Source organism: Squalius cephalus (assembly GCF_949319135.1).
Source record: "Squalius cephalus genome assembly, chromosome: 8".
Taxonomy (NCBI): Eukaryota; Metazoa; Chordata; class Actinopteri; order Cypriniformes; family Leuciscidae; genus Squalius; species Squalius cephalus.
In genome coordinates this window covers 30,756,162-30,779,031 of record NC_137129.1, presented here as the reverse complement: position 1 = coordinate 30,779,031, position 22,870 = coordinate 30,756,162, and the positions used below count along the sequence as shown (strand labels likewise).

The 22,870-nt window shown below is 37.4% G+C and overlaps 1 protein-coding gene across 5 annotated transcripts in view; it reads left to right on the top strand.

Moving 5' to 3' along the window:
* dazl (deleted in azoospermia-like) overlaps nucleotides 1-22,870 on the top strand; it is a 94,182-nt gene that overhangs the window by 27,415 nt on the left and 43,897 nt on the right. For all 5 annotated transcript variants that reach the window (XM_079878542.1, XM_079878543.1, XM_079878541.1 and 2 more), the window contains exon 3: nucleotides 12,580-12,671. In XM_079878542.1, coding sequence (XP_079734668.1) covers nucleotides 12,580-12,671 — 92 coding nt within the window. The remainder of the gene's footprint in view (nucleotides 1-12,579; nucleotides 12,672-22,870) is intronic.

Here is a 22,870-nt window from a genome sequence, read left to right as displayed (position 1 = left end):
CCCTCACGCATTTGTGGATTTTGAAACACTTCTAGCGTTGACGTTAGAGCCCGACCGATATGGATTTTTGGGCGCCGATACCGATAAAAAAAAAAGCCAGATACCGATATATCGGCCGATATTATTTATGTGTATATTATAATACAGTAGCAATATTATTTATGTGTATTATAGTACAGTAAGTTTGGACACACTTTCCAATTGGTGCATGTGTACAAACTTTTGATGGGTACTGTATATAGAATACACAGTATAAACAGAATAAATATATAAACGTTTTGCAATGATCACTCAAATGTGGTGATCAAACACTTGTGTGACAAAGATATGTAATGGAGGCAGGGTGAATGATAGAATGAGAATTTGAGCTGTAACCAAACTAGTTTGCATTGCATTTTATATTATATTATATTCTAAATACTGTTGCATAATCTTCACTAACGACTTTGTCTTTTAATTTAGTCATGTTATTTAAAACATAACTTGTATCAATAAATATATCAAAAGTGTCACTGACAAAACCTTATCTTCTATTTTTAATCTTAATTTCTCTAATATCTACCAGTGGAGGAAGAACTCAGATCTTTTTAGTAAAGTAAAATTAATAATAGCATAATGAAAACGTTTATAATTACATATGTACAGTAGTTTTATACTATTTTAAGTTAGTAAGCAAAATGTACTAAACGTGAAACTAGGCTATAGGGCTGGACCCGAATATTCGAATATTCGTTCGGTGGGTTGGTATTCAATTTGAAAATTTGACATTCGTTTTTTTTTTTTTCACATCTGGGATCCCCCTCGAAACGGTTCTCATTCGCGCTTGAATAAGGCCGGCGACACACTGACTGCGTGGCATGGCCGTTTTTATTTCGGCTCCCATGTTAACAGGTTGGAGTTTGCGCACTGCCTGCGTGAGACGCGTCTCTTAGGCGCGGCTCGAGCCACGCGGAAAACGCATGCATGCTAGAAATAGAACTGACGCGCAAGTGTTCCAGAGCGCAGAACAGCGGAGTTTGTATATGGACGAAGTGCATGTCTGAGCTTGTGTTTTGGGTTAAGCTGTGTTGCTTTGACATTGTGGAAAATAGAATAATAGAAACAAAATGTATTAGCCTTTTTACCCATTATTATCAATCTAAATTAATCTCGTTTTTTAATTTAACTTAATTTCGTTTCTTTATTTAAATTTCGTTTTTCTTTATTTAATTTTCGTTTTTCTTTATTTAAATTTCGTTTTTTCTTTATTTAAATTTCGTTTTTCTTTATTTAAATTTCGTTTAATTTCTTTATTTAAATTTCGTTTTTCTTTATTTAAATTTCGTTTTTTCTTTATTTAAATTTCGTTTAATTTCTTTATTTAAATTTCGTTTTTTCTTTATTTAAATTTCGTTTTTCTTTATTTAAATTTCGTTTAATTTCTTTATTTAAATTTCGTTTTCTTTATTTAAATTTCGTTTTTCTTTATTTAAATCTACCCTTTACTGTGTCAGTAATTTTGTTAGTCAGAAAAATATTAGACTACCTTAAAAGTATTGCTTAATTTAACAGACCTGTGTGTGTGCGTTTTATATCACTAATGCAGTGTCCATTCTCGGAAGCATTCTCTGCCTGTGAGGTGCGCCGCTTCCCGCTCGCGCTGTTCTGTAGTTTACTAAAAGTGTATTAATTCTGAACGTGTCGCGTGTCCATCTGGCTACTCTTAATGCAAAATGGCCCTATATAAAGTGTAATAATTACATAAATTATTGGAATATTGCTTGATGTTGTAACGTAGCAGAATGAGCTTTAACACTGTGTCTACACTGGACGCAGCCGTTATTTTTTTTGCCACTTTTGCCCGTTCTTTGTGACAGCTTTTAGGTGCTTTATTGGCAGCGCCATCCTCACATAAATCACTGCACGCTGCATTTTTTTAAATATTAATTTATCGGCCATTATAAATGCCGATACCGATAGTTAGGAAAATGCCTAATATCGGCCGATAATATCGGCCCGCCGATATATCGGTCGGGCTCTAGTTGACGTGCAGACAGATCCACAAATAAGTGGACTCCACCCACCGCCTACTCAAGCCAATCAGATAACGGCCACATCGAGCTGGCCAATCGTAGCACGTTCTCGCTTCAACCAATCACGTTTGGCTTTACACTCGGGGCGGGAACTGATTCTTGCATCCTTGAAAGGAGCAGTAGTAGCGCTGAACTGTTTGTGTGGTAAAAACACTCTTTTTTTTTTTTAAGGCCTCTTTATATTTCCATCAGGATACACTCAGGGAATTATGATAATCAGAGATCCCGAGCATCATGAACAGTCTCTTCACCGGCAAGAGGCGCGACACAGCGCGTCAAAAGCAAATAGGCACTATTCACTGCTGCCGTAGCAGTTTCAAATAATAGGGACTTTAAGCAACAGCCTCTGGTGGAACGGCAACGGCATTCTGGCGTTGTATTGCGCATGCACAAATTTAACTGCTACTTTGCGACGTTCTACTGTAACGGTCTACTACGGGAGAACAGCTGATTTGCCGGAGTCGCTACAACGTGAGAGTAAATCTAGGTTTTTAGACTTATTTACATCATACAATAGTAAAAACTCCTCTTCTGACAAAAGATTGTCTTGATTTAATGCCAAAAGCAATCCTTCTCTTGCTTTTTTAAATGACTTTTTTTATTTTTTTTTGGTATCAATAAATGAATTAATGCCGTGTTGCGCTGTCCTGTTTACGGTTGCTTAGTGATTTACGTTCTTGGCTACGGCGGTGTGACAGCATACTTCCGGTCGCCGTAGCCGTTCCATTCGCAGCTGTTGCTTAAAGTCCCTAATGTAAAACTAGCATGTTTGAAACGTTAACACATAATTCCCTATGTGACGTCTGCTTAGCTGCAGACATGTCTGCATAATCGTACTCTTAACGGCTCTGATCGTAGCCTACTTTGACTAGTGCTGGTTACTTGAAAAATCATATTTCGTGATAGTGTCCTGGATAGTGTACTATCATTCATTGATAGTAAACGGATGCCCGCACTTCTTCTAGATAGAAGATATATTAGATTAGAAGATAGATTCTTCTAGATAGCCTCGCACGGGGTAGACACGATGCAAGAAATTACAGGACATACGATTTTGCCTTTTGAAGCACAATTGCGGTGACAAATAGCAATAGGACATAAATAAATGTCATGTAGAATACCAAATATGAGCCCAAATGACCACCCAATATGGAATGGTCCGAGCCTCAGCATCAGCGTTTTCTGCAAATAAAAATCTTGCCATGCAAATTAAAAACTCGTGTAGCTATTTATGGGTTTAACACAGTTATTCATTAGTCAGCTACTTGATGCTTTTCTGTTCTATCTTGAATAACGTGACGCGTCCATAATGCGCTGTTCCCGAGATGTAAAGGGCTGTTTCTCTGGCTTTTTTCAAGGCTCATACAAATTGTGGCATGGCTTGACAAGCAGTCTAATGGTGTAATTCTAACAAAATCCAAATTTTAAACATATTTTATGGGCCTTTACGCGTACACTTCCTATTTGAAATGCAGATGAATGAGCACAGAGCAAGATCGCCCAGTGTAAAGCCAAACGTGATTGGTTGAAGCGAGAACGTGCTACGATTGGCCAGCTCGATGTGGCCGTTATCTGATTGGCTTGAGTAGGCGGTGGGTGGAGTCCACTTATTTGTGGATCTGTCTGCACGTCAACGCTAGAAGTGTTTCAAAATCCACAAATGCGTGAGGGGATTCACAAATGCACAGGAACCGATTCACAAATGTGTGCAGCGATTTACAAATGCACAGAAAGCGGTTCACAAATAAATGCCAGGCAGAGTTGTTTGTAAAATAATAAAACATTTGTAAATATTTTATTTATTTGTGTATTTTATATTTTTTTGTGAAACTCTTTACATTTATTTGTGGATCTTAATCTATTTATTTGTGAATTCGATACATTTTTGTGAATCTCTTTACATTTATTTGTGAATATTAATCTATTTATTTGGAATATTGCAACAATAATACCCCCATAGCTGTAGCTCGTTGCCTGATTTGAGGTAGCTCGCCAACAGGCCGTTCACATATCACGTCTTTTGCGCGCTCAAGTTCATTCAAATGTAGGCGCGCTTAGGTAAGCGCACTCATAATTGAAGCGACGCGCTCGTTTTTTTCCAGGCGGTTTTCGGTGGTGGAAATCCATTAGCCACTAAAACCTTTTTGTCATTGTGGAGAGCGTAGTCAGTGCATGGTTGCATAGCAACGACAGACGCCACGGGAAAATCGGACCTAATTTTACTATTAATAATAAAAGATAAGCTAAAGTGCATTGTAAATGTCAGTAATTTATCTTTTTTGACTCATTCTTTTTATAAAAATAATTTAAAGTCTGAATGTGAGGTTTATCTTTTTATAAAATAGTTTTTTGTCAGAACTTTATTTTTAATGGTATTATTTTAATGTTTAAACAAAGTGCGTATTGATGCTTTGTTTGTTATTCGCTGGTTTTCGACACAAAATTTGGTGAATTGATTTCATTGTGTAGTATTAGGCTAGTAGCCTACTTTTTGAACAGGATTCTGTGATAACCGTGATAATTTGTCACTATAATCATGAAATGAAATGTTCATGCCATTTCATCTTTTGTTAAGATCAACTAAAATCAACTAATTATGTGTTTGTTTGTTTTTTTACAGTATAATATGCAAAGTACAGTTTTCTATAAAAAAAAGATATCTGATTCTGTTCTTTTCTCTGACACGAGTTGGGTGTGGAAGGTTACTAATGTGATTGCTCTATCTGTAAATTAAATTAATGCTTTTTCAATTACTGAATTCATTGAAATAAAATGAATTCTTTGATTTGAATATTTTTTGGCAATACGTCGTGTAGGGGTCGTGTTAAACTGTCTGATTTCCCGATTCGATTCGATTACGATTATTGAAGTCCCGATTCGATTACAGTCGATTTTCGATTATTAACGATTCTCGATTATTGATTTTCCATTTCACAACAGTAAACGAAAATACACTACAAAGTGATTGCAGTATTAAAAAAAGTCAGCTGCTGAATTACTTAACTCTTTTATTGAGTAACAACAACTCAAAGCACTTTCTGTGTCGTGTAGTTATAACTTCAGAATTATTTGTATGTAGCTTATGTTCTGTAGAACACAGAAATGAACACATCACAATGTGTTGTGACTCATCAAGTTGAACTAAACAATAACAAATAAATGAAAGGCTTATTTCCTTTAGGAAGTAGATCAGAACCAACATACTGTAGAAATTGGACAATTTTCTTCTAGAAAGACAAGGTGTTCAGGTGGAGGAAGACTGCAGGTTGCAGTCGAAACATGTCAAGGGAAAGAAAGTTTTTTTCTCCACCTGAACACCTTGTCTTTCTAGAAGAAAATTGTCCAATTTAATCATTAAGAAGACAAAATGAACATTTTTGAACAACTTACTGTAGCTTCAATTAGTAACATACAAAGCCACTCTTATACACAACTAAATAATAAAGAGTTATGACTTGAAATGTTTGCTGTATACTACAATCAAAAACAGCTTATACAAAAAAAGTGAATGAACATCTGCAGAGAGCGCAGTCAAAATGTAACTTTTTGTGACTGAAATTGCACATATTGCAGTATAACGTACGTATAACAGATCGTTTTACACAGTGTACTGATGTGAAAACTAAACAATACAGAAAGCAGCTCTCATACAAAAATACTAAATGGGTAACAATGAAATTGGCAATTTTACATACGTTAGCTTTTAACGAAGAAGGTGCCGTTCGAATTTGGCGCTCAGCCATCATGAGTCTGTTATGTATGTGCGCGTCTCTGTTATGTGCACGCCACAGACTGTCCGCGCACTGCACGTCCGCTTTAGAGTTCCGCCTTTTGCGTTCCGTCAATATTACGTTATTAGAAAGAAAAAATTTTTTTTTTAGAAAATCGATTTTTTGACATTTGTGAATCGATTCAGAATCGTCCACGTCCGCATCGCGATGCATCGAAGAATCGATTTTTTCCCCACCCCTAACGTCGTGTAGGTCTTAAATTTCAATCTTTATGGTCTTAAAATTAAAGAGGTCGTAAATTTGACTTACTGAAACCTGCTACTGTAATACTGGGTTTGTTCATCTCATGTCTGAATGATGTCCATTTTATATTCACAAAAGTCACCAGAATCAATCATTTAAGGGACTATTTATCAAAATGTTCTCCTAGGGGAGCACACCCCTGGATCCAGCTTGACAATTATGTTGATCAGGTCATATATCTTGGCTTAGGGGCCCGCTTACCTCCCAGGGAAAAAAGTTCAGGCTCAGGATTTTTTTCTACTATCACCCCTGTGTTTTGTTTTTTTATTCAAAATTAATTCAAAATGTTTATTTGTTTATTTCTGAGAATCTGTTTATTTGTACCCTTGGAAAATGTTTGTGACAATTAGGGCTGGGCGATATGGGCAAAAAAAATCATCCCAATAATTTTTTTATCTATCGATCAGGGATGTGATTTTTCCGGATTAATCCGGAATTCCGGATTTTCCGACCTGAAAATGTGACCTACGTGAATCATGCAGATCTGTAAAAATCTGTAATCTCACAGCCGTCACCATGGTAACCCGGGACGGAACCACAATTGCCGCGAATCGCGGCCACACCGGGCGGCACGTCAACATGGTTACAGATGGCAGAGAGATGCAATCTTTCCCCGCCCAGCGAGTGCTTGAAGCATGCGCGATCAGCTGTTGGTAATTTGTTGTGTAGCGTGCGCGACGCCGCATCCAATGTAGACATTGCTTTTTTTTGAGGGCGCTTAACACACAGGCTCGTAGAAACGGGCCTGGCAGCTCGCGCCAGTTCTAGACGCGGTGAAAGTTTCCTGATTGTGACGGATGGCCGAATTTACATGACACATTATAAATGAGCATTATACAGGGTACCCGCGGGGTCTTAAAAGCATTGAAAAAGTCTTAAATTTGATAATCTCAAATTAAGGCCTTAAAAGCCTTGAATTTGTTATACAAAGTCTTGGATTTCGTTACAAAGGTCTTAATTTTTTTTTTTGCCTTTTCTATGATTAAATTCATACCGTAACAAAATTAACTGTTACTAATGTAGACTAATTAAAAATTAGTCGCGTAACGTTGAGTGCACCTCGCGCTTCACGTCATAGAAGAACGCGCGAAAGCGTGCGCACCCGTTACGATGGTTACTAATCAGAGCTTTTCTGTTAAAAGAACATGTTTTCTACCCGGTCTTTTCAGTAGTATCTGGCCACAGCCATCCATGCGCGCTCTATCTACATTGTTGAAGCGCGGGTGATCTGAAAACACAGACAAACTGGAGATCAGCGATCTTCATTTGAGAAGATCTGTCATGACCCGCTTGCGCTGTTTGTGCGACTAAATCTGCGATCAAAATGCAGGCTGATATACAGCAGTGTTTTTAATGTTGATCATTATGCGAGCAAGAATGCAATGTTTCCCGACTATCCACACGATTTCAAATGTGACATTGATTTTATACAACAGTAAAAAAAAAAAAAGAAAAAAAAAAAAGGGTAACATTAAGTGATGTACTACATTTCAAACAGTATTGTCAGGCTTATTGCTCTATTTTGCAACAAAATCTGTGGCTTTGACAAAGACAATGAGTTACCGCCACCTACTGGCGATTTTAATATCATATTTTTATTAATATTAAACGTTTTTTAACATTGAATATTTATTGAACATTGTTTTATTTAAAGCATTTTTTTTTTTTTAAAGGTATTATAAAGGTGAAAAATGAAATGGAAAAATCGATTAAATGGGGCAAATATTGTCCCTTAAAGGACAAGTTCGGTATTTTACACTTAAAGCCCTGTTTACAGATCGTATCTGATGAAATAGAACGGGTAAGATTAAAATTTGGACACATGCTGCTGTTCCGAGAATTTTAGGTTTATTTCGCTTTCCCCCCCACCCCCACAATGGATGTCTATGTGCACTCGAACATTCATTCCTAAAACACATTAAACTTTCGTTTACAAAGACGTGAAACTCACCGAGTGGTCAGGGGTGTTCACTGGTATGTTCACTCAAAAATCGCTGAAAATGATGCATTCCAACAGGTGTTTTACCATTCGTTGTAAAACTGTGGATCTATTTTTCCAAACGTCTCACACCCGTAGATTCTTCCGTTGAGAGCTTGAATAATAGACACTCCAGCCCAGTTGGTGGCGATAATGCACCTTTGCCAATTGCAAGCAAACCACTGGCATTTCATTGAATACACAGAAGAAGCAGAAGAAGAAGCGGCGGAGTAATACCGTACCTCACACAGCACATGCAATACAAGTCAATGGAGTTGGAAAACTACGATAAAACCTGTTGGAATGCATCATTTTCAGCGATTTTTGAGTGAACATACCAGTGAACACCCCTGACCACTCGGTGAGTTTCACGTCTTTGTAAACGAAAGTTTAATGTGTTTTAGGAATGAATGTTCGAGTGCACATAGACATCCATTGTGGGGGTGGGGGGGAAAGCGAAATAAACCTAAAATTCTCGGAACAGCAGCATGTGTCCAAATTTTAATCTTACCCGTTCTATTTCATCAGATACGATCTGTAAACAGGGCTTTGTGTAAAATACCGAACTTGTCCTTTAATGGAAAGATGTGACTGCAGTCGTGGAAGAGAGTGGGTACGGCACTCTAAAAAAATTGGAGAACTAAGGAAAAGGGATATGTAGAATTGCACAAGTGCTACTGCTAAAGAGTGCAATGTCAATACAGCCTGTTAGCTTAATTTTAATTTCTCATAAGCTTAATCGAATTGGCCTAGAGAGAATAATTATGACATTTTCTGTCTAAAGACTACATATAAAATAGCTACCAAAATTAAAGTAACTGCAGTTTGACTAAAAGTAATGACTAAAAGTTGACAAAAAATGCAAACACATTTCGTCAACTAAAACTATGAAAGGCAGAATGACTCAAATATGACTAAGACCAATAAGCATTTTCGTCTGAAGATGAAGAGTAAGACTAAATAAAAAATGGCTGCCAAAATTAACATTGGCCTACACACGTGCACGCTACAACGCTGCTGCGTATGTATTTTATATGACTGATAATTTACATAAAATGTATTATTTAATTCAAGTAGTCTACTTGTACATAATTATTTTTTAGGGTTTAAAATGTATACAGATTTGACATTTTCCCCTCATACTTCTGTCGGAATTGGTACGAAGTTGGCATTGAATTTCATTTGAAATGGTATTAAAAAGGTCTTAAAAAGCCTTGAATTTAAGTTGGAGGATCCTGGGGGTACCCTGATTATAGTCTGCGATAGATACAGTGCCAAAAAGAAGAGAAGAGGATAAAAGGGGATAAAGACAGAGGTAAAGTGATGTAGTGAATGAACAGTTTATCTAATTGCATGGGAGTAAGATACTATAATTTCATGGCAGTTATTTTTACCTTAAACTTAATGTTAGCAGTTGTTCTGAGTTCTCCAGAGGCCCCAGACTGTGTGATTTTTGTTACAATCATGTCAGTTTTAAGACGCATTTTTTATTATCACTTTTTGATTAATGTTTTACCCTACAGTTGTGCAGTTTTGGGGGGAATACAGTACAGGCCAAAAGTTTGAAAACATTACTATTTTTAATGTTTTTGAAAGAAGTTTCTTCTGCTCATCAAGCCTGCATTTATTTGATCAAAGATACAGATTTTTTTTATATATATTGTGATATATTACAATTTAAAATAATTGGTTTTCAATTTATTATACTTTTAAATTATAATTTATTTCTGTGATGCAAAGCTGAATTTTCAGGATCATTACTCCAGTCTTCAGCATGTGACATCCGGTCTGTCACATGATCCTTTAGAAATCATTCTAATATTCTGATTTATTATGAGTGTTGGAAACAGTTCTGCTGCCTAAAATATTTGATGAATAAAAGGTTAAAAAGAACTTTATTTATTCAAAATAATAAAAAATATTTTCTAATAATATAAATCTTCTTTACTATCACTTTTTATCAATTTAACACATCCTTGCTGAATAAAAGTATTGATTTATTTCAAAAAAAGAAAGAAAGAAAAATTACTGAACCCAAATTACTGACCAGTAGTGTATATTGTTGTTACAAAAGATTTCTATTTAAAAAAAAAAAAATTATTATTCTTTTTTATTTTTATTTTTATTTTATTACTTTTTATTCATCAAAGTATCCTAAAAGTATCACAGGTTATTAAAAAATATTAAGCAGCAGAACTGTTTCCAACTTTGATAATGAGATAAATGTACACTTGCATCCGGGGGTGCAAGATTTTTTTTTTTCTTTTTTTTTTTTTTTTTTATAACCCCTTAAATCATGACTTCTGGCAAGTTTTGTGGATAGAAATTGACATTTTGAGACATACCATCAACAGAAGGCATGATTATTGCAGCATGTACCTTGAACTGGTCACAAACAGGATTAGGACAGGATTATTCATGTTTTTCTTTTGTGTTAATTTTCAGATGTAAGGTAGAAATTTATAGTGGAAAAATTAAACTCTTTCCTCCCTCATCTGCACTACTGATCTTTTTTTCTGTAACACACTTTCGCACTTAGATACATCATCATGTAACCAGAACTTTCATTTATTTTATCCTGTAGACATTTTGAACATTAAAATCCAAATGAAACTTTTCATTAGTTTAAAAGGTGACTAGCTTGCATAGCCTATTTTACTTCACTAACCTCCAGGGACGTGCAAAGAGTTCAGCAGGGGCAGGGGCTCAAATGTAAGAAAGACAATTTGCTGTGATTTAATCTCAATTAATCGCATTTCCCCCAAACTTGTAATCATCAATATTTAAATATAGAATCACTAATTAAATTAAACAACACACAAAAAAAGGGGGAAAAAAGAAAAATGTCCACACAAATTGGACAGAAAATAGCCCTATATTAAAATATAAAGCATCAGTATATTATTCTTCATTCAGTTCTATGACTATGCAACATACTCAGATTTAACAGATTTATTTTTTGACTAATTATCAAAATAAAGTATAGTCATACAAAGCTCAATTATTACCAGAGCATGTGATCAGACAGAGCAGGTAATTTTACCATTGTTGCTCAGCAAACAGAAGTCTACTACTGAGAAATTTCACGTTATTTGAGCAGACTTTGCTTTTCCAGTGCATGATCGGTAGCCTACATGATCGGAGCGTTTGGGCCGTTAAGGAGCAGAACGCGCAGCGCAAACACAGAGCGGAACTTTGAGCAGAGAGCGCAGTGCGCCGACACACACACACACACACGAAACGGAGAGCGCGGCGCAAACACGGAACAGAAAAGACCCGCACGTGAAGTTACGAAACAAGCTGCGCGAGAATGAAACCTGATCGCCGAACACGGAGGGGCGGGAGCGGGACGATATATTTTCCATAGACAGTAAAAAAATGGACACAGTGACCCCATAGACTTAAACGGAGAAAAGTTCGTACCGCTCTCTCCTTTCCACAAACGCTTGATCACTCTCCCGTGGCGTCTGTCGTTGTGTCTGTCGCCGCGTCGCTTCTATTATGAGTGCGCTTTCCGCGCGACCACATTTGAAATATTTGCATGTGAACGGCCCCTTATGACAACGTGTGTAAGTGAATGTCGTGACTCGTGATATTACTGATCATGTGAATATTTTGCAGCGGCGCTGAAAATCCAGCGGCGGCGCTGCGCCGCTACTTAATACATTGTAGGGGAAACACTGGTCTGGACTCCTTTATTAAGGGAATATGGACATATAAACAGACTTTTAAATATATTGGTATTAAATGCTTTTTCTGAGAATTTATATTTTACGTTTTGACTGCAAATGTCACGTCCATAACGCTGGAATTGCTCTTCAGGTGATTTAGTGACAGCGGCCAAATCGTTTCAGAACGTTATGCAAACGCATTTGGCCAATTCACCGAAAAAGAATCGACTGAAAAGAATGATTAATTCACAAATTATTGGAATCACTGGTTCAGATGACAGAAATTAGGAATATGCATAATATTTGTTTTGGAAAACATTTTTCAGGTCAGTCGGAGGGTTCATGGTATGCACACATGGTATGCATACAGCTGCGGGCGCCACTGCGGCCACGTATAAATTTGAATTAAATCTGCTGTATAAGGGCCAACTAATTAAGCCCACTGAAATGTGGGTATTTGTGTGATGTCTGTCAGGGTAGGCGTCATTCTAAAATCGCCAGTTAATTCATGCATCTTCCCAGCTTTTGTTACAGATGATATAAAACTAGTGTGTTTGTACATCACAAATGTACACAAATTTGTTTTTTCCTCATTTTTAAAATACTAAGGTATATTTCATAGATGGTACTATAATTATAGTCTGACTAATGCTGGCTAAATAATAAACATGGTTCATTGATCAGTACTTTTAATACTTAAGTACATTAATAACTTAAGTAAAATTGAAAATGAGTATTTATTTTACTGGAGTAATTTTTTTTTTTTTAGGGTTACTGTACTTATGCTCAAGTACTTGATTTGTGTACCACTACTTTTCCATCAGGTGGACGAGAACGAGATCAGAGAGTTCTTTGCCAAGTACGGGTGTGTGAAAGAAGTGAAAATCATCACTTATCGAGGAGGAATATGCAAAGGGTGAGTGACACTTGTAGTTTTCCCTGCTGGAAAAAAAATCTAAAACTTAAAGTGGTCCAAATCCTTCTAAAACCAGCCAGATAAACCAACTGACTGGGCATGGAGACCAGCTAAGACCAACCAGACAGTTTATCTTGGGTTTTTGTCAGCAGGGTTGTTTTCTACCTTGCCCAAAATAAGGTAATTCAGAAAATATTTTAAAGCATAAGTCTAGGATGGTCACTAACAATTATTTTGGTAATCAGTCAGTCATTTTGATGATTAATCAAGTAATTGGATATTTTTTGTGGTAATAAAAAGGCCTAAGCAAAGACCTAAACCTTTAAAAAGACTAATACATGTATAATAACAATGAGGAAATATTTAGTTCAAATCAAGGATCAAAAGCAGGTTATAATATGGTTTTATAGAACAACACTGTTAAAATACACATATATGTACATTATGTATTATGACAAATGCCCGCAGAGGAAGCCAACGGTCTGGTGTTACACTTTACAGCAGATCAATCCTTGTTTAAAGTGTCCCTGTTATGCTTTTTCAGATATTACCTTTCATGCAGTGTGTAATATAGCTGTTTTTGAATGTAAAAGGTCTGCAAAGTTTAAAAGATCAAAGTGCACAATAAATGGTCGGCTCGCAAAATTGCTTCAGTCTTATAATCAGATTCAGCGCATTCTTCATCTTCAATGCGCAGCGGTGCCGAGTAGAGCGCACATCAGAAACAGAGGACTGTGTGTGTTCATCTGAGCCTCATTGGTCTGTCACTGCTCGTCAATGTCAGAATATTTGAGATGACCAACCAAATCAAAGTAGGCAGGATTTATGTTTACAGACGCTGCTGAGCGCGAATTTGAGCAGAGCGACTGACGCTTCAGTTTACGGTCAAGTGCGAGATAAGATGTAAGTAGCTAAACTAAACATTTCATATTTGACAGGGTTTTTTTAGGTCCTAAAATGTTAAACGAATGACAAAAATAATCAGGCAAACGAATATACTTTTGTCTAATTTTGCCATTTTTAACTGAAAATAGGCCTATGTAACGTGACTCATGTAATGTAATTAGTTTACTGTCATTGTGAGGGGACAAGAAACATTAACAAAGCCGTTTTCATCATGTTAGGCACAAGAATAATGAATGTGTACATGTTGAGTATTAATATAATACAATTTGTAGCCTTCAGTAAATTAAAAAAGTTCAGCTTTTAGGAGGGGAAGAGACAGGGCAAGATGAGGAGACAGAGAAAAAGAAAGAGTGATGGATAAGAAGTGAGGGCAGGTATTGACAAATAATCTATACGGGTGGGAATCTCTAGGCACCTCGCGATTCGATTACGATTCAGAGGGTAATGATTATCGATTATTACCGTGTTTTTTTTTTTTGTTTGTTTTTTTTTTTACTACTTGGTACTAGGGCTGAACGATATTCTGTTTTAACATCGACATCGCGATGTGCGCATGAGCGATAGTCACATCGCCGGAACATGCGATGTGAAGGGTAGTAGCACTCATGGCGTATTAAAAGAACGGTAGCACACAGTAAACATGAGTTTGTTGTATGGGTTGTTGCTGCGGTGACATTTGCACTTTCCGCGTGCCTGCACAGTGATTGGTTCGCTGTGCCGCTGCTCACCGCTCACAGCCAACATTCACTGGCAATCCTATAGCTAAAAATGGGCGGCAAAGAGGATCCGCCGCAAAAAAAATGATTTCGTACCAAAAATCAAAATCAGCTATTTTTAACTATTTCGGCTCCAAAAAGGAGGATGTTGACCAAAAAGAGGTACTTTGCCTGGAGTGTTATAAAGTTGTGGATGGTTGTCTTTTTTAAAAAGTCTTTTGTCTTTTATTTTTCGTGTTCGCATTTATGAGGAAAAAACAATGTTACGTGACAGTTCTTCATTACGGACGCGACCGTTATGATGCGGCACTAAAAGACTGCTTTAAAACTTTAACAGAGACCTCAAACAGAAAGCACAAAGCCTTTCTTTAAAACGAATTTCGTTTTGTATTAATTGTATCTTAATTTTAATCAGTGTTTCATTATCCAGTTTCCTGGATTTAATAAATAAAAAGTTAATATAGCAGACAATAAATAATCACGACACGGAGGCGCCAGCGACTGAACAGCTTAAGCTATCATCCATGAACCGAAACCGGTAGCTTATCTATCTAAATATATCTATTATCTACAGAAATCTCTACTTTTAAAAATAACCATTCAAAACAAAATAAAACTGTATGAAATGTGCATTTCTCTCCGGCGTGTTCACTACTGCGAAGATCGCGAGTCAGTATCATCAGTATCGAGAGAGAATAAGATTTTTTTTACTTATTTTGAGGAATTAGGCTATAGCCTAATGAACAAACAAACATCTGTCAAGAGCGTCGCCACGTTGGATTGCGTAGAACGTTCACCGAATTCTTACAGAAATATGTTCTAATTTTGGAATAAAATATTAAGTGACCTTTTTGTCACTTGTAATGAAGCTTGTTTATTAGTGAAATTATTATCATGGAATGGTAATTATTGACTTTAGCCTGGATTGTTGCTGTAGCAAAATCAGTTTTCGTTCAGAAATATAGAATTATGTACCAGCAGCTCTCATATAATGACTTGCGCATATTCTGAATAATTAGTAACATACAAACCCGCTCTTATACACAACTAAATAATAAAGAGTTATGACTTGAAATGTTTGCTGTAACACAATCAAAAACAGCTTATACAAAAAAAGTGAATGAACATCTGCAGAGAGCGCAGTCAAAATGTAACTTTTTGTGACTGGCATTGCACATATTGCAGGACAGTATAACGTACGTATAACTGATCGGTTTACAGCATATTGATGTGAAAACTAAACGATACAGAAAGCAGCTCTCATACAAAAATACTAAATGGGTAACAATGAAATTGCCAATTTTCCATACGTTAGCTTTTAACGAAGAGGGTGCTGTTCGAATTTGGCGCTCAGCCATCATGCGTCTCTGTTATGTGCGCGTCACAGACTGTCCGCGCACTGCACGTCCGCTTGAGTTCCGCCTTTTGTATAAATATTACGTTATTAGAATCGATTCAGAATCGTCCACGTCCGCATCTAAGAACCTATTTTTTCCCCCACCCCTAATAATCTACTGCCCGCTGACATGGTTTTAAAGCTATTTCTTATCCTTTTTTTGACCTTCAAACATCTTGAAATGCACATATCAGAGAGAGAAATAAAATTTAACCCCCTAACAACCTTAAATGTAGGACCTCTTTGATTATAAAGCCCTGTCTACGGCCCTGTATTAGGAATAAGATCAATAATGAATGTGTACTTTGTGAATGAATTTAATAAACTTAGTTAGGCTACCTAGCTTTCCTAGTAGCTTTCAGTAAATGAACGCGTCTGAGAAAATTATTCATAAATCATCAGTTGACCCTGTTTACTTCACTGACAGACAAAAATGAAAAGCCTATATTAGTCTAAGCTCAGCTTTAGGAGGGGAAGAGACAGAGCAAGAGAAAAAGAGTGTGATGCTGATGAGGACAGAAAAATAATCAGCTGCGTGATATGGTTTTAAAGCTATTGTTTCAATTTTTTTTGGCCTTCAAAACATCTTAAAATGCACATATGTAGATCAGAGAAACCAATTTTCTCGGAGGTGCCCCCAAACCCCCCTAACTAGCCTACCTCACAGTACGGACCTCGGTGATGATAAAACCCTGCCATCTGCATGTTAATGAAACTAGTTAATAGTGAATTTGTGTTTTGAAAAAGTTTTTGATTCATGTTTCTACATCTACATTCTACATCCAATTTTCTACATTAAAAATTATTTTTATTTGGGCTGGTAAAATTCATTTCGGGCTACCAAAATCTGAAGAGTGCCTGCCCGAAGGGCTACCAGCGATTTTGAAATTTTGCGAGCCCTTCAATGGTTATTGTCTCCAAAAAAAAAAATCTATTCTGAACTTCCGAAATGAGTCTTCAGTAATTCCAGTCTTTCTTCCGTAACTTGCATACGTAACAGCATAACACATTTGCATAATGCTCACCCATGGTCTTCGTTGGCTGCCCGTGAAAAACATCTACTTTAACCCACCCTCAAACATTGTAGCTGGTTCGTGTTGTGTACATGTCTAGAATATGCTGTTTTCTGCTCTGCATCATTTTGCAAAGAGAATTTGCTTTTTCAAAGGATGAGGATGTGAAGAGTCAGTAAAATTACCACAGCAGCAGTATAACCTTTTGTCTAGGGATACACCGATACTAGGGGTGTAGTCTCAGCCTCAGACGTCACGCCCACGGACCGTTGGCTGAACGTCTGATGCATATGGCACACCTTTCTGGAAACACTTCAGTAGTTTCGAAGTCGCAATCTGATTGGTTGAATTCTACAGGATGTCCGGGAGACGTGCGTGTCTCGTTCTTTATCGGTCCGTCTGTAAACAAATGCAGTGACGCAAAAACCCCTCATGGAAGAAGAAAGCCATTGTTTACAACTCTGACAATGAGTGCTTACCAGGATCAACTAAATGCTGGTTTTTCAAAAGATGTGAAGTTTGCAGCTCCATTGTTAGAGTAAACTTGCACAAAATTCTTGAATGAATCATTTATTAGATGCACGCTGGTCTGTTATTGTAGGGACATCAACGTTATTTTGTCACGGCCATAAACTTGACGCGGAACAAAACAAACTGTGATTGGTTGCGTTACATGTCAGCCAAACGTCCTCTTGGGCAGTCCTTGGCCAAGAAATGCAGCGATAAAGTCCAGACCTTCTGCCGTCAGTCTGAAGGTCTGGCTACACGAGACTACTAGGATTGTAATGGTTCACTAAATTCACAGTTCGGTTCGATACGACACAGTGGTGTCTAGGGCTGGGTATCGGCAAGGGCCTCATGATTCGATACATGTCGCGATACATGTGTCAGGATATGATATCACGATATATCGCGAATACAATACATATTGCAATACTTAAAAAACATTTTTTTAATAAGTTCAGGGGTGCAAACAGCGCGCTTTTCAGCGCCTCCCGCTTTTTTCACGTCAGTTTGGGTGACTTGTGTGAATCGTGCAGATCCGAGGAGTTTTTTTTTTAAGGAGGGGGGGGGGGGGGAGTGTTTGAGAGGGTTTGATTATAATTTAACCAACAGTAATTCTGGATTGCGTCCACCAACAAGTAAATAGGAAATAAGCGAATCAGAACACTGCGCGCCAAACCAGCAGTATGTGCGCAAGCGTGAACCACTAGTGTTTCTGTCTCACTCTGGATCTGCCACTGCATCACATTTCTCTCTGCGTGGCGTGGAGTGTCCGTTTTTATGTCGGCTCTCATGTTAACTGGTTAGAGCTTGTGTTGGAGCACAATGCCTGCGTGACACTGACACGCACACTTCTCGAGCCGCGCCGAAACCGCGTGCTAGAAATAGAACCGCAACCGACGCCTATTTTTCACGGGACACGCAAGAGTGTTGGAAGTTTTCAGACAAAATAGAAGGCGCAAATACATATTAATAAATTACATTTTGATGCTTGAAAGTCTCTCGGTTTTGACAAATGCATATATAATTGTAATTTAAAAAATAGGCCTAATTATCGATTTTCAAATATTGCCCCTGTCAATAGGCCTACAGAACAAAATAATCTGTAACGTTAGCCTATTTTGCCGTCAATACTGCCGACGTTGTCTTTGCTGTATCAGGCTATATATATTATGTTTAACATCCAAATGTAGATGGTCTGTCGGCGCACAGAGCCACGCAGTCGCAGACAGCACGTGAAGTTCGTGAACACCGAATTCCCTTTTCTTTCTTATCTATTTGTGTTTGAACAGACATGTGCACGAATAAATAAGCCAGTGTCCGTCTCAACGAGTTTCCCCGTAAACGCAGTCAAAATAAAACGGATGCATGTCATTACCGGTATTAGATACGTGCATTCGTCTTAAAGGGACAGCACCCAATATACCTGCAGCTGTTTGTGTCACCAAAGTTAATCAAACAACAAAAGAGAAAGAGAAAAATCACATTTTGTCAAAAGATAAACTGTATTAATACTTAATACAGTTAATTTACCTGAAAAACATAAAGCACTGCTTTATTTCTTCTGTATTTGTGTTTTATTGTATTTATATTTGTATTTTGTTTATTAGTTTCTATGCAGATGCACTAGGCCTACCCTACACAATTACCCCCATCATCCTAGAATTATTAATTCTTTACAAAAAGAGCTATTCAAATCATCAGGTGAAATTGTTTTCAGGAAGTAGCAGTAAAGCAAGAAGAAGAAGTGCAAGATAGTTTTTCTAAATTTCATTTGACTCTATGTGCCTATAGGGGTGGGTTGGGGATGGTGGCAATGTAGTATCTGGATATTTGCCGCGGGACGAGGGCTTCGATTACCTCTCTCTTTTTTGACCATGCATGTGTTTGCACCCCTGTAAGTTAAATACAACTTGCTGTGTGGTATATGCATCACATTATATTGATAACTCAATATAAAAATAAAAACTTCCATTCCAATTTATTAGCAAAGCTATTTGCATTGCATAGTGTCACTGAACATTGAACATACTCAAATGAAATGCATATTGTCATCCCAGATCCCACAAAATGAAATTGAAATTTCTTCTGTTGAAAAAGTTATTTTGATGAATGTGTATCCAAACAGTTACAGTCCCCTGTGACTTCCATAGAATATATTTTCATACTATGAAAGTCAATGGGGAACAGCAACTGTCTGGTTAGCCACATTCTTCAAAATATCATCTTTTGTGTTTAGCACAAGAAAAGAAATTAATACAGGTTTGGAACAACATTAGACAGTAAATAACAGAATTAAAATTTTTTGTTGAACTATACCAGGGCTCCAGACTAACTTTTCCACTGGTTGCACTGGTGCTACCAACTTTCTCAGTTGGTCGCACCAGCACATGATTTGGTCGCACCAAATTGGTTTTTTTTTTACAACATGGAATTAATCAATGCATGCTGATGAATAGTTGTCCTTATTTGCGAACCCTAGTTTTGCACTGATGTAAAAAGACTGACAGTGACACAAGACCTCATGTTGGCAAAACGATTTAATCTTTTAAATGAAAACCATTCAAAATAACTATAAAAAAACACCACGTATGTTTTTTAATGTATTTTATTTAGTACTGTCAATCGATTAAAACAATTAACTAGCCTATTCGCGATTAATCACACTTAACATTAAAGGTTTTAATATATTTTTATATTGTAATAATTTCACATTTAATCTCCAAATTAATGTGAAATAACAAAGTATATTTTAAATATTTGATCTATTAGGTAGGAAATATACATAAATTAAATAAAGTTACACCTCTCAGACTTCACTGTAATTTTCTCTGACTTTTTTCTTTGATTTGATTTTTTTACATTACAGTAATGTATCACAGAAGCAGGTTTATTAGGCTGCTGTCGCTTTAAGATCTGATGTATACAATGCGGATCTGGATCTGACAAGCATCCGATGTTGTCAACTCTTTGCGGTCATTTAACACTTTTTAACTAATGTAATACTGTGCTTACGAGGATACTCGACAAACTGAACATTTTGGCATACTTTTGTGTGTTTTTGTCCGTTCAAGCGTGAAAGAGAAGCGGCTGCGCGCTGTCTGAAGCGGCATTCTGAGCACATGAGTCCTGTGTGTGTGTGTGTGTGTGTGTGTTGCGTGTATCACACAGAGAGGAGATATAAAGACAGCGCGCCGCCAGTACAGATTTAAATTCTTATTTTTTGCGTTTTATCACGCTTGAATTGTTTATTAGCACTTGAATGAATGATAGCGTGATAAAATACTATAGAGCAGCCAATGGATGAAAGAAAAAATCTGATGCTGCATTAATTGCGTTAAATATTTTTAACGCGTTTAACTGAAATAATTAATCGCATGCGTTAACGTGTTCATTTTGACAGCCCTAATTTTTGTATAATAAAACATAAACATAAAATGTATTTGTTATACTCCTTTGCTCACTTGGTTCCTCCCTGTCCGCACCTGTGCCCTCGTCATCAGTTGTGTCTGAGGCTGTATGCTGGCTCGTTGGCTTGTAATTCCTGAATTCCTAATTCGCGCGTTTCACCATCAGTGTGCAATGCGCGTGACATGTACGTTCTTTAATAAATAAACTGCAAGTGTCTTGCGGAAGAACATTGTAGCCGGAGCTACTTCTCTCCGTTAATGTCTATGGCGAGCCGCGAGTCACGCAGGCACTGGGCAACTCCGCAGCCGAGCCGACCCCGGGATAAAATAGTCAGAATATAAACACTTATTATAGGCGTACCGTAGTGATTCAGGATAAGTCAAAAACACGGTTTGGAAAATAGATTCATGATGTACTGATACAACGGCGTTCTGTTGCGCATGCGTGAATTTTGAGTTGTACATGACCATGCACTCGCACAAATGCGACCACATAAAATTTTTACTCGCACATTCTCAAAAAATGGTCGCAAATGCGACCATTTTGGTCGCAGTCTGGAACCCTGTATACCTTTAAGGACAAGCGGCAGCATATTTACTATTAGGCTGCCTGCTGTCACTTTAAGACCGACACGCGACATATCTAATATACACGCATATGAAGTGCACCCAATTTCCTCTCAAACGTTTGCTTTCACTTTGGACATAACCAACTGTTTATGTAAATGAGTACATATTTAACTTAACTAATCAGCATGCGAATGAAATGTTTAACCGGCAAGGCTTTAAAGCACATGCAAATAATGAACTTTTGTGAATTGCAGTGTCCCGTGAGTGTAACTCTATCGCTGCGTTAACGTGATATGTATGTACGTCGCGTTTTTGAGACAGAGGCATCAGAACTGCAACTGATAGAATGCACTGTAAACCGATACTTCGATATTTCTTCAAAAGAAGATCGTGGAGACATTTTTAATTGTCCATGATTGAAAATTGTGATATCACACACCCTTGGTTGAGGAGATTCCCCCCTTCCATATGTAGCATCTGGACCAATCAGACACACACATAGGGGTGTCGCAATATACCGGTATTGAAGATAATCGTGATATTCAAAGCATGAAATATCGACATCGTGTTAATTTAGAGCAATACAATATACCGGTATTGGCGATATTGGCGTTTTCTAGACGCAGCGCTCGTCCGCGCCCGCGCAGCCAGAGTGAAACACTGTCCACACCCGAAAAAAGTAAGCTGAGCTCGCCAGTATTAACAACAGAGTTCTTCGGCTTCAAAGAAAACAGCACCTTAGAGGTGGTCGCACACCGGACGAGAAGCGCAGCGCCACGTCTTTAAAAATTCGAACACATTCTGTATGAGTGTACACACACCGGACGAGAAGCACAGCGCGGTTCTATTCGGCATCTGTCCGCGGCGCCCAGCAACGGCTCAGGACCTTGTTCAAAATCCTGCCGCGACACAGAGCGCAGAAAAAAGTGTTCAGATCACAGACTTAACAACTATTGTATTTAATTGTACAGTATAATCATAACATAGTACAGACATTATCTCAATTCCATAATGTCCTTAAACATAATGATATTGCTGGCCATAAACTGAGAAAGTGCGTGTCCGGTGTGCAATACCTCGAGTTGTCATAGACGCGACACGGCTATTATTTTACTAGTCATCATGGAATGGGAAATGTGACATTAACTGTTAACAGGGGGTTTCTGTGTTCATATATTTAATAAAGGGTGCTTATTAAAATTAAGAACCCCGTTTTCTTTACTCATCTTATTTTTGTATTTGTATTTGCACTTGATTTTTTTTTATTCAAATCTGCTATCTGCATGACTTTATTGGCGCTGGTGCAACAATAGGTTTAAGAGCTTTTCAGTTCTTCAGGAAACCTTCAGACAGTGTTTGGCTTCAGTTTGAAACCAGATAAACGTCACATGCTTGTCTTCCTTCACAAAAATTTGCCATAGATTGAGTACGCAAGAAGTAAAAATGCATGTGCCTTGTGTTTATCAGTATCCTTATGTTTGTTGGGTAAAAAAGAAAAACTATATACCCCCCCCCCCAATAGATTCTATAGATATCGTGATATATCGATATCGTGAATTATTTTGGCCACAATAACCGTGGTGTGAAAAATCTAACATCGTGACAGCCCTACACACACAAATTATTTATTATATTTAATGAATAATCCAGCAAACTCACTCTCCCAACAAAGGTCTATGAAACT